The sequence below is a fragment of the Diuraphis noxia genome, unplaced genomic scaffold (genome assembly GCF_037042655.1).
Source record: "Diuraphis noxia isolate RWA-SAM2 unplaced genomic scaffold, SU_Dnox_SAM2 contig0002, whole genome shotgun sequence".
NCBI classification, from domain to species: Eukaryota; Metazoa; Arthropoda; class Insecta; order Hemiptera; family Aphididae; genus Diuraphis; species Diuraphis noxia.
In genome coordinates, this window is record NW_028301712.1 from 7,640,704 (window position 1) to 7,654,793 (window position 14,090).

At 29.1% G+C, this 14,090-nt stretch overlaps 1 protein-coding gene across 3 annotated transcripts; it reads left to right on the forward strand.

Moving 5' to 3' along the window:
• Positions 1-423: 423 nt before the first annotated feature.
• On the forward strand, positions 424-13,777 carry LOC107171563 (aminopeptidase N-like). 3 transcript variants are annotated; one of them, XM_089221625.1, is made up of 14 exons: positions 424-855; positions 5,378-5,561; positions 5,678-5,955; positions 6,063-6,218; positions 6,324-6,635; positions 10,362-10,545; positions 10,638-11,060; positions 11,157-11,352; positions 11,446-11,726; positions 12,665-12,864; positions 12,922-13,089; positions 13,149-13,289; positions 13,372-13,453; positions 13,523-13,777. In XM_089221625.1, exons 2-14 carry the CDS (start codon positions 5,379-5,381, stop codon positions 13,661-13,663), a joined length of 2,745 nt encoding a protein of 914 aa, XP_089077751.1. In that variant the 5' UTR covers positions 424-855; position 5,378; the 3' UTR covers positions 13,664-13,777. The 3 variants fall into 3 exon arrangements, with proteins under 3 accessions (XP_089077751.1, XP_089077748.1, XP_089077750.1); XM_089221622.1 differs by lacking the exon at positions 424-855 and adding an exon at positions 1,684-1,826; XM_089221624.1 differs by lacking the exon at positions 424-855 and adding an exon at positions 3,499-3,658.
• Positions 13,778-14,090: the final 313 nt, after the last annotated feature.

Sequence of the window (14,090 nt, forward strand, 5' to 3'; positions counted from 1 at the left end):
AAACATTTAAAATTACAAATAAATTACAAATGTTGGTAGTAAATCACAAAATAACACTTGTGCTTAAAAATATTTTCCTAATAGTTCTTCACATATAAACATTTGGTCCTAGTGTTAATATTAGATATAATGTAATAAATTTAATTTAATGAGTAATACAATGTATTATGTCATAATGCAATTTAAACTACGTATATAATGACAATTAAAATCCGTTTATTCGATGAGCTTTTAAAATCGGACCCATTTCTAACCCCCCCCCCCCCCCACCGATTCGAAATTTTGAACTTCTGTTTGCGCAGATCGTTTGTGCACGATGTCGGGTAATTTTACAATATATAAATGCTTTTAAAATTTCATTCTTAAAATATTGTCGTAAAGAACTATTTTACTTGATATTATTGTAATGATATGCTCGTTTTCACATATCATAATTGTAAATTCGTTATTTTCATGCAATAAATTAAATAACGGTAAAGTTGTCGCACGCATGTAATATACTCTAAAAAACCACAACAAATCAAGTCACTGATGATTGGAACGATTCCCATTGTCTAGTCACGTACAGGACACTATACGGGATTATAACGGTACGGCGCAACACATGCAATTTCTTTCATGTGCCGCCGGAGATAAGGGATGTTCAGGTCAGGGTCTCTGTCGCCAAAGAATAAGACAATTTTCTTTGGAGACACCGACACCTTTGATCGGGCCGCCGGTGGCTCTGGCGGGCTTGACCAAAATCATCTCCTCTCAAGGAAATTAATCAGTGTTCCGTTATTTCCTTTTGAGTGTTTAAAATAATTCTTTCCGTCCTTATTACGTCGAATGCGTTTTCAGACAGCTACGGATAAGGTAAGGTGCATGCGCATCCATATTCATATAGTTACAGTTACATACAGGTATCACATTTTATTTATTAAATTATTATAATTTAATAAATTGATAACCAATAATTTTATCATCGGTATACTTGATCGTTCTCGAATCACGACCTCGAGAGCCCTCCGACGATCAGAAGGAAGGTAATTACGCAAATTTAAAACAACAAGACATATGTTAAGATAACTAAAAATAATTAATAACTTGTAAATATATTTAAGACATTCATTCAAGGCTTGTGTCCCTTGTGTTTGCCTTACAATTTATTCAGACCAATTCATCTCCCATAAATAAATAATAAATAATTACATTACTATATTAAATAGTATTATATTGATATCATTATTATTAATTTTATTTCTAATATCTTATTCTAATTAATATAACTATTGGCAGGAGCCTTAGTTATATTTATTAGCTGTATTATATTAGCTATCATTATTAATTTTATTTTCAATATCTCTCCCCTCTTTCCCTTTTTTTTTCTTTTCTTTTATTTTTGCGTTATTACATTATAATATAATGTATAAGAGATTATAGCATATTTTATAGAGAATAGGGACTGGTTATTACAAAACGTATAATTATTGTTATTTGTTACGTATATCATTTTCCATCGAAATAACAATTACCTAATAAATAATTAACATACAATCAGATGCTAAACTGTCGCTTCTAAATTATTGTTCTATGTTTACACTACACATACCTAGTTACTAAAGTTACTAGTAATTAATAAATTATAATAAAATTTGCATTTACAAAAATCCGTCTGGTTCAACCAGCGGCGTAGATATGATTTTTTTTCTGGGGTGGGAGGGGGGAGGGTTAAAAATATATTTATGATCAAATTTACAAGTTATTAGTTAAACTAAACGTCATTTTTATTTTGTTTCGTATTGCAAGCTCTTGAAGACCACATATAATAATAACTTCAATTATAGGTAAAATTTTTATCCTGTTTTTATTTACTTGTTTACTATACGTGTTGTTAGATACAATTATAGATATTGATTTTCAATGGATATGCTTGGATTATTCCTCGTTTTTAAAAAATTATCGGTATCTATTACACTTTTATGATAATTTAGTTTATCATGTTTAGTAAAAGTTTCTATAGCGTGTTTCCAATTATCGAAATTATTTATAACCAAAGCACCAAGTTTCTGGCCATTTATTCCTCCTTCAGATTTGGAAATAGCAACACAAAGTTCACAAAACGCACCGTCTTCTTTTTTAGAGTATGCTAACCATCGCCATCTTAATAACCAATTAAATTGAAATTTGCTCGTTTGCCCTTTTTTATTTTTATCGAAGTTTTCATGTATGAGAAAATTAAAGTTTATTTGGTGTCCATATATTATTTATAACTGTATGAATTTCACTATGAGATAACACACGGTTAACAAAATATATTAGGTATGTCATTAATTCTTATATTAACTGAAGTAAAATATGAAGAAGGTATACAGGTTCAGGAGTCTTAATATTTAGATCATATTTAGGTGCTAAAGAATTTGCTATGGTAGAATCTTTAAGTTTCAATTTCTAAAATACAAAATTAATATTTTGATCAATTGTTTGTATTCGTTAAGTAATATTATAAAATTTTAAAATATACAAATATACTTTAATTGAAGCTATAAAATAAGCATTAAATACTAAACAGTAACATCAACAAAATTAAATAATAATATCATTGGATTCAAATTTAATTCCATCCATTACAGTAACCCACTTGTAACCTATTGTACAGCAGAGCGTAATCTACGACTTACCAGCTTTTTTTATATTGATATTCGTTAATTCGCGCTCTTTCTATTGTAATTATCAAGTTTTTTTCGCCAAAGAATTTATTGGTTTTTTCATTTCATAACATAAGAGTTATTTAGAAAATGTATAAATATTAAAGGTTTGATTTTTGTTTTAGAATGTTGAAGCCTTGCTTCATCACTGTCATCAATAAATTGTATTTCAAGTTTTTTTCAATTCTCTCCCATATCTTGAATATAAAGTGTTAATTTCCCCAATATTTTTAACCACCCATATAAAACCTAAAATTATAATTTTTTTAATTTAGTTTTATTGGGTTAATATTATATCGTAGATGCATAGGTTAATTTATAGGGATACATAATTCGGGATATTTTACTTATGACTGTTTGGTTTTCAAGGTTTGAAATGTTTTTTTTTTAATTTTGTTAACATTGATTCTTCCAAATTACACTTGTACATTTCTGTATAACACTCTTGTCTCAATCTGAAATATTTTATTATTTATTTTATGTTTTTCACTTCGTTAGTTTATACAATTTGAACCGTTAAACGAATTGAATATTCTGGATAATATTACTGGTTTTCCAACGGTCGATTGAAGACATACATCGTTATGAATGTCATCGATTATGTTTATAATGAGCAATTCAATTATTGCTATTACTAGTTATTAACCCGTCGCTACTCACAGTTCACATATTTAAATTATTATTATTTGTACAATTGTGACAAAAGACTAAATAAAATAATAAAATCTTATTTTAACAAAAAAAAAATTAATTAAAATTAAAAAAATAAACCACCAATTTGTTTGATTTAACATCTATTATCTTTCGACAGAAAAAGGCAAAACGATAAGTATAAGTTAAAGATACTCTGGATATATCTATTCTATCTATTTATCTATCTAGATAAAAGATAAAAGATAATTTTTACGTTATCTAAAGAGCCCCAACACTGACTGTAACTTATTCTAAAAGAATTTTGGAAATTTTTTTTGGTAAGTTTTTTTTTTGTTATGTGTGTACTTTGTTTTTAGTATTCAAAAAGTTTTTAAATAATTCATCGTCTCTTGCAGATACATTTTTATTTATTTTATGATAGGAGATAATAGATGGCCCTAATAAAAACTTTTATAAAACATATTTTATTCAAATGGCATTGAAAGTGTGAATTAAATATATATATTATGTATACTGTAGCATTCGTTACATCTTATATATATATATATATATATATAAATATTATACCCACACTTAACACAGACTATATGATTGACCAATACATAATATACACACCCAACATTTTTCTACCCATGCACATAATTACTTATTATTAAAATGACACACAGCAGTTAGTTCGACAGTCACCATCAACAAGAGAAAACTCACCAATACACTTATGAACAGCTATCTACATTAGTAATGTATTATTTTTAATACAATAATTAATATGGATCTATACACCAAGCGTGTCTTATTATTGATAAAATACCTCATACACAGTGCTCTAACCCCCAGCTACGGAAAACTTATCCATAAGGAATAGAAAACCTCTCCTGGATAACTAATATCGTAACAAGGTCCCCCGACCACGTTGCATATTTGTTGGAGGCCTTGGACACTTATAAGTACAAAGTTATCAATAATCTTGGATTAGGTTTGTTTTATATATCAGTGTGTTATTAACATAGTTATTAAATTAATCATTTAATTTGTAAGAGAAAATACGGTTTTGTGGCCATTGAAAGCCATGCATTTTACTTTTAAAAATTAAAATTTTATTTTATATATAATTTGCTTATATATAAAAATTAAAAATTAAAAATAACTAGTTTATTAACAATTTATTATATAGAATGATTCATTAAACTATTAATAAAGTTAGAGTTAAGAAGTTAGGTTACCGAAATTAAATATTAGTAAAACAAATAATAAATATAATATTATTATGTCAGGTAATCATCATCTTTCTCCCGGTATATTTAACGGCACACAGGACGAATGTGTACTGGAATATTTTGAAAATTTTGAGTTGATGGCAAAGGCAAATGGATGGGAAGATGAAACTAAATTAGTATTCTAACCACTTTATTTAAAAGGATCGGCATATAAACTACTTAAAATTATGGATTCTGAAACAAAATTATCTTTTGAAAAAATAATGCTTAAATTTAAGGAAAACTTTGCCTCACACGGAAGAACAAAAATGCTAAAAAATTAATTAAAAAACAGAAAATTAAAATCTAGTGAATCTGTAGTAGAGTATTGGATAGATATAATTTTTTTAATAAATGAAACAAACAAAACGATGCCTGAATCCGAAAAAATTGATTTGATTTTAGATGCATTTTTACTAATACTAACAAGTAAAACTAGTATCTATACCTACCAATTATTTTAATATTTTACTACAACTTTTTTTTTACATAATATAATGCCTATTTTAGTTAATTTTTAATTATTTACTTTTGTGTATTTTTTTAAATATTCAACTCAAAATATATATTTTTCGTCCATAACATATTTCGATTACATACATGGTCGAAATACCATTTGAATTTTCGATATTATATTTTTCAATAAAAAATGTGTTCGACCAGATGACTTTTTGATCACAAAACCTTCGGCAACTAGATTTTCGGCCAGACAACACCCACCCCTAATTATATTAACTACTATTACCTATTAATGTTTGTGCTTGTTTAACATCTGTTTAGAATGGAGTTCATGGGCTTTAAAATGATATTTATCATCGCGTTGTCCTTCATAGGATCGGTTGAAAGTTCAAACAAAAGTTGCGAATACAAATTGCCAACTAATTTTAAGCCTGTCAGATATCAACTGAACGTGACCACCTACTTGGAAGATAAATTTTGGTTTGAAGGAGAGGTTGATATTCACGTGAGTATATATCCGTGATACAAGTCATCAACAACATCTTACATTAATTTTACCAAAACTACAAAAATAACAATAGTTTATTCTAACTTCACTTATAATATTAATAATGTATTTAGATGAGTTGCATAGAAGCTACTGACACAATAGTACTGCATTCGAAAAGTTTGAACATCAATAACAAAAGTGTTGTTGTTTCCAACGGTGGTGAAAATGTCATACCAGTAGATAATGTTTCATTTGATCCGAAGAAAGAGCTTATGTACGTCAAGTCAACCGTATACTTTAAGCATGGTGACGAATATGTGCTAACCATACCATTTACTGGAAACATCACCAACAATTTAGTAGGTTACTATAAGAGTAGTTATGTGGACAAGGAGAGCAATCAAACAAGGTACATTCTTATTTTATTGATAAAGCACGAATAATATATAGAATACAATTTTTTTTTATGATTTTCTTCCATTCACACCACCCACATATTATATTATTATGTCCCAGATGGCTAGCGGTAACAAAATTTGAACCAACGTACGCACGAAGTGCTTTTCCCTGTTTTGACGAGCCTGCGTTTAAAGCAACCTTCAAAATAAGATTAGGTCACAAAAAAGGATTGACTTCTGTTAGTAATATGAAATTTATGAACGAAACGCCCTTGTAAGTCTAATTGATACAGAATTATAAAGTTGAAAGAATACTGTTGATCGTAAAAAATATACTATTGAATAACATTGTGATAAAAGTGGTAATTTCATGTTGTAGACCTTTAAAGCCGGATTATGTTCTCGACGAATTCAATGAATCTCTACCGATGTCTACTTATTTAGTAGCATACATGGTGTCAGATTTCGCATACTTTAAAGCGGATAGTGGAGGTAATGAAGTGGAATTTCGTGTAATAGCTAGAAAAGATGCGGCCAACCAAACAAAACTTGCCAACGAGTTGGGGCCAAAGGTGTTGAAATACTATGAGGATTATTTTGACGAAAAATTTCCATTGCCCAAACAAGACATGGCGGCCATACCAGATTTTTCTGCCGGTGCTATGGAAAATTGGGGTCTCATCACATTTAAGTACGAAACAAGCATTTAAAAACACAAATGCAATATAATATTATATGTAATAATAAAATATGTTGATATTTTTATATGATATGAATTACATAATCACCACACTAAAATATAGTGTTTGTAAATAGTATATAATTTTGGGATATATTTCTGCAAATTTACTTGTATAAGATTTTTAAATAATTAATAGTATTGCAATGTGCATATTATATGTAAACAGAAAATTCTAAAAATATGCACAATGCATAGTCATAATGCAAACAATCTCTAAAAATAATTTCTTTTCAATGAAGTTTTCGATAAAAATCGAAGTTGTTGATATTATATAAAATCTAACGATAAAAATTACCTTATGAACAAAATCCATTCGCTAGTTTTTCAATGTTCTAATCGCGAATATTGCGGTTTCTTCTGAAATGTAATTAAAATTACTGTAAAACTTCATAAGTTGCTTTCTTATAGTACTCAGTCTGTGGAAATTGTTTTAAATTATGTAAATTTATTAGACTATACAAATTGTTTCATTGTGTTTGTATTCTCATATGATACAATTGTAGCGTCCCAGCATACAGGAGGACAAACGACTGGTGTTGAGGTAGATGGATTGAGTGTAATAAGTATAACAACTTAATTTGTGATTAATTATTAGATATTTATATGATTACTATGTAAATAAAACACTTTTTACTGCACAAATTGATTTGGTTGCAAAATATTCTAAGTCCGAATAATTAAATTGGACTGGTGTCTGGCATGAAGGTGCCTGCTCTGACTCTGGTGGCTCACGTCTGAATTGGGTCTAATCGGGGCTCTCCTATATAGTCCAGATAGTCCTACTCCCTGCGTTTCCTCTCCTATCAAAAAGATACGTATGTGTCCATGGCCGAGTCGTGCAAAAGCGTACGCGTGTATTATTCTAATATCGCAGCTTTCCACGCCCATGCGACCGGTCGGCCACATCCTGGTTATTCGCGATACGTAATCTCCATAACCCGACGACATTAATCATATCTCTAGATACACCTGTCAATACTACGATTTCATATTTAATATTTCGTATATCTAATTCCAATAATGGTGATATTTTGGAAAGGCTAAGAGTTTGGCCTTCGATATAGCTATTGAGGTCCTACACAATAGAATTGGTTGGCGAAATCATACGCCCCAGAGTCTCAGCGGTCTTAGATGTCTCAGCGGGACGTCAGTACATAGCACAATACTCTCTTTCCCACCTCCTACCACTCACCAACAAATCAAAAACTTGTTAAAATATTTACTGAAAAGCACTTAATGAAAATTAGTAATATAACTCCAAAAATATTTATTTAAATTAATGATATACATTAGACAATGGTGTACTTAAAATTATTTCTGGATGGAGGAAGTATGTATTTGTCTAAAGCAAACTCACTGACTCGAGAGGGACCGGGGACTATACACTTATCACCATTATTAAGTTTCCATAAATACTGTGATAATTAATGTCATAAAACCAAAATAAATAGAAAAATTTAATTTTAAACATTATGAACTTCTTAAAAGTGCTTTATCATAAGATTCAAATATAATTGTTATGGCTATAATTGTTATCCTTTATAGAAAATTAATTTTTCTTATTTAGTATATTATGCATATTATGTATAATAATTCTAATATGCCGGTGATATTTCAATAACCTATTTACTAATTCAATTCTTTTTTGATTATTGTTATTCGGATTGTTAGGTTTTAGTTTATAGCTTTTTAAATTAAAGTGTATCTTCATAATAACTGCAGTAACTACTGTAAATTTAATAATAAAGTGTATTGGACTGTTACATTTAAAAATACCATGTTTATATTATCAGAATAAACATTGGACAATTAAGCACTTATTAATGTATACATTTATATTATTGATTTATATTAGTAGTCACTTGTCGTCAAATTATTAAAAATTAAAACACAATTTACGAACAGAAATTCTTAATGCATTATATAAAAAAAAAAAACATTGGGAACAAAAATTCATTAAATGCTAATACCTTTAAATGTAGGGCGTAGATCGATTTCGCCGAAACTACCTTTTTCCCTGTAAAAAATCTATTGATTCCACCGAACTTAATTGTATCGGTTTTCATATATCTTAATCAATATAACCTATAAAATTGTAGACATATTTTGTTACCCGTAGGTACATTGATATTATTAGAAATGCATAGTATTAGGGAATGCTGAACTTAACAAAGCACATTCTAATATATTTTTATTTACGCATGTATTAAATATATAGATTCAAATTGATATGTTACGGGCAAAAGTCGAAATCGGGCAAACCTCAGAAATGCCCGGGCAAAACGCGAATTGCCCACAATCCTTGGGCAAAATGTCATATTTCGGCTTTTGACCGGGCAAACCTAGTTATGACCAACCTCATTTGGGCAAAACTGTATACTGACTTTTATCGTAAGGGCAATAACCTAACCTAACCGAAGTGTATTAAATACGTTCGCTAAAATTTAATACAAATAGTAATTTTTATCGTATGATATTATTACGATTATAGATGACCACGCGTATCTTGTTAATTTATCGCTGTTATTGTATTTTATCAACTCGTTATATTAAATAGGTACACAAAATACACCTTATCTAAATGGTACAATATTGTACTGTAGTTCGTATTTTTGTGAGCTTATATTAGTACGTCTTTAGCAATGGCTAACGAAATGCGTGTGTCTGATTTTAAAACTAAATTTGAATTAAAACTTAAAGAAATTACAAAAAGTGAATGTAGTGCTCTAATAAGTGATACAAGATACGATGAACTCATAAAAGATGTAGAACAAGCGAAGTTATTTAAGACGTTACAGTTTGGCCCTAATGAAGTTTAAATGTATTAATATTTTTAATTATTTATTTTAACATTATAAGAGTAGGTACCTAATATTATTATATGTTAATTTTTACACGAGTACTTAATATCATTATATTTTTATTATTATTTAAGTGTATTCTATTGTTGTTCAATAATATTTATTTTACAATTATTTTTTATATTTACCTTACGATAAAAGTCAGTATACAGTTTTGCCCAAATGAGGTTGGTCATAACTAGGTTTGCCCGGTCAAAAGCCGAAATATGATATTTTGCCCAAGGATTGTGGGCAATTCGCGTTTTGCCCAGGCATTTCTGAGGTTTGCCCGATTTCGACTTTTGCCCGTAACAGATACATATATGATAATAAGAGGGCTCGATAATAATAAAATAAGTAAAAATAAAAAATTATGAAAGAAAAAATAAATATATAGAACATTTTTGAAGAATATTAAAATAAAAAATTGATAGATTTAAGTATATAAAACTGGCATCAAAGCACTATTCTGAAAAATAAATCAATTAATATTATTATTACATTTTAATTACTATTTACTATTATTTATTTGATAGCCGGCGGAATCAATAAATAAAAAAACTCGCTGGAATCGATAGCCGGTGGAATCAATATAAACAAATATCATGCGGAATTGATATTAAAACGGCGGAATCGATAAAACCCCATAAATGTATTATGATAAAATTAAAGATATCAAATATGAAGAATAATAATTAGATGAAAAAAAATTACTGAAGAAGGCAAAAACTGTAAAATATATCGTAAAAACTTTAATCAGTTCAAATTTACCAAAAAATATGTTAATGAAGATATTGCAAATACAATTTTAAAACCATATTGAACCTTAATTTAGAGAGACCGAATTCTTAATTGATCTGGACGTGGCTTTACTTTATAACGTAAAAAGAGTAGCAGAAGTTATCGCTCACGAATTTGCTCACCAATGGTTCGGTAATCTCGTTACCATGAAATGGTGGAACGACATTTGGTTGAATGAAGGATTTGCCACGTACGTAGAAGCCCGAGGAGTAGATTTCGTAAGTTTCATTAGCGTCGGACGGTTGAATTTGTAATTTATTTTGCATAACATGATCATATTGTTATGCTATTTTCATTTTATACTATATAGCTGTATCCAAAATGGAACTATATCCAATTTGATATCGTCGTAAACTTTTTACTCATTTTCGATCTTGATTCACTCAAATCATCACATCCCGTATCGGTGGATGTTGGAAGTCCTGATGAAATAAAAAAGATTTTCGACAAAACAACGTACACTAAGGGTTCAATTTTATTACACATGATGAACATGTTCCTTGGTGAAGATACGTTCAAACAAGGCATTAGGAATTACATAAAAAATCATAAGTTTTCCAACGTCGAACAGGACGATCTGTGGAGTTCATTGACAGAGGAAGCTCACCGCCAAGGAACTTTGGACAAAAATCTCACCGTGAAACAAATAATGGACACATGGACGTTGCAAGCCGGTTATCCCGTATTGAAAGTTGTCCGTGATTATTCCACAGATACGGTTACTTTGTCGCAGGTAAACTCATGAACAATAATAATTGGCTTTCTTATTATAATATGTTTATTGAAAAAATAAAAGATATTTGAATATTTTATCATACACGTATTACAGGAACGGTTTCTGACGATCAAATCAAACGGTACCGAAAATAAAACCTGTTGGTGGATACCAATCACTATGACTACTTCTAAGGAAGCTGACTTTAACCAAACAAAAGCTGATACGTGGTTGAATTGCGAATACAACAACCTCATCACTTCACTGCCTAAAGACAGCGAGTGGGTCATCTGTAACATGCAGATGGCTGGTAGGTCTCATAATATGGACTTTTATTGAATCAAATCGTTTTAGACACTTAACAAATAATTAAAATCTGTAATTTTATTTTTTTTATTTTTAGGTTTATTCAGAGTCTTATACGATACACAAAACTGGATGGGTATCGTTTCTACGTTGAACGATACGAGCAAATACAAAACTATACACAAGTTAAACCGAGTACAGCTGATCGACGATTTATTTGACTTTTCAAAAGTTGGTGATGTTGACTATGAAATCACGTTTAAACTTTTGAAATACCTTAAACATGAAGACGAATATTTACCGTGGGCCGCTGCATTACCGGGTTGGCTTTGGATATATAGATTAATGATAAGGACTCCAAACCAAGAAATATTCAAAGTAAGTTTAAAGGCAATTTTTATTTAATTATTAACTATAAAAGTTTGTGCTTTTAATAAATTATCTTTTAATATATCCATAATTAATAACACAGCCGAATAGACGTTAAAAATAATTAATGACATACAGTTTAGAGTAAGAAAGAGGTATGGTTTCCTAGACTCGACAAGTCATCTTTAGCAAACCAAGATACTGATATTTTGCTCTATCCGGAATAATTTAATAATCTGGGTAATTTCTGGAAATGAGTATTGATATAACGATTTCAATTGTAAGTTCATTTTTAGGGGTTGAGTCAACTACTAAAAATTAGCATTAATTAAAATTTTCAGATCTATGTGAATTGAATGTTGAAGTCATTACTATGAGTTTTAAATTGATACACCGCCTTTGTATATTTTTCAGTGCACATGCTCTTTCTGTAGCTCCACTTTTACGTTGTATATTTATACATTCAGAAGATTTATTTTCAGATGGAAGAATCAAAAATATGCAAATTCCTAATTTCGTACACTACATAACTATTAACGAATTTTTTTCTAACAGTAATCCAATAACGATTTGCTGTACTCGTGCAATACAGTTAATCAATATTTTTTTAAGTCCCAAATTCCATATGTTTTGTCAAATGTTAATTGTTATCATCATCATTATTATTATTATCATTATTATTCCTATATCGTTACCATGCTGTGATATCATATATGAATTAGGACAGGTTATGTTCTTTTTTTTGTACAATCAAAAAAACCATACTTTTCTTTCGCCGTGTAAAAATAAAAATACAGTCCTCTCTCGTAAGAACATTCGGCGTTGTACTTCTTTTCTTTTCCCTCTTTTTTACATAACACCATATTAATTTTTATTATAATATTTTGAACATGAATCTGTTGTATTTACTTATTGTATTGTTGTAATTTAAATTAACGTGGTTTCAGAACTATATGCAACGTATGATGTCGTCTGTGTATGACAAATTCCAAGACATGATGGTTGAACTTGACGGTTTTGAAGAAATAGTATTTAAAAATCAAGTGATTTCGCATGCCTGTTATTACGAAATAACGGACTGTACCGAACAAGCTCTGAATTTGTTTAGAAAATGGATGAAAATTACGGATCCAGATAATTTTAATATGTGAGTTAAATCAATGTTTAATTTATTGAAGTAATTAAAAACTGTAATTCAAATTAGATTGCCGAAAGAACTGAAACCAGTTATTTACTGTCAAGCGATAAAATACGGAGGTGAAGACGAATGGAACTTTTTATTGGAACGTTATCAGCGTTCCAATTCGAACTCTGAAAAATATGATATGCTCGTAGGATTAGGATGTAGTTCAGAAACTTGGTTACTAAACAGGTATTAATATCATATTAGCGTCATATAGACAGCACAGTGAAACATTATATTTGTGTTAGATATTTGAATTGGTCACTTGATAATTCAACTATTCGCGAGGAAGACGCTGACACAGTGTTCAATGCCATAGCGAGCAATGACATTGGATTTTCTATGGCAAAAGACTTTTTGTTTCATAATATTTCAACTATATATGAATAGTAAGTTATCGTTAAAAGTTTAGTAATACAATAATATTAAGTTGAAAGTTTGTAATTATTATTTTAATTTGTAAAATTTTAGCTACCAATCTTCAGGCGATACTGTTGGTAGTTACGTGAAATTTATAGGGTTTAAAATGAAAACTAAAGAAGAATTAGATGAGGTGATAAAAATAACTAGTTTTATTTTTAAAAATCAAAAGTTTCATTGATATGTTTTTTGTTTGTTACAGATCCAATCATTTATTAATAAATCGGCACGTTATTTAAAAGGTGCTGATTTGGCTATCAACCAGACAATAGAGGCTATTAAGATGAAAATTGAATGGACTTCAAAGTATTATGATAAAATTGTAAATTACATAGTACAATAATTATTAACAGCGTTACGAACGGACTTAAATACAGACTGTTCGATTAAAATTGTTACACAATATAATATCCATAAACAAGGTTAATAGAAATAATAAATATTTAAATATTAAACATTTTTAGCTAAGTATATATTTTTTCTTCATAATATGACGTAGTTACCTACTACTTTTTCCTGAGTTGTATCACAAGCTGAAAGTTTCAGATCAAAATAATTTATTTATATCTAAAGTAAACTGCAATGACCTAGTTTAATAACCATAATAAGACTACTGTATATCATTTGGTAAAATGAATTTTTGTTTTTAAAACGAAATATGCACAGTGCTAGTTATGTTCATAACGCCATAAATTAAGCATATCGATTAATTTGTTGGTATATTGAACTTAGTATAAAATAGTATAAAAATAAAAATGCCTTTATTAACA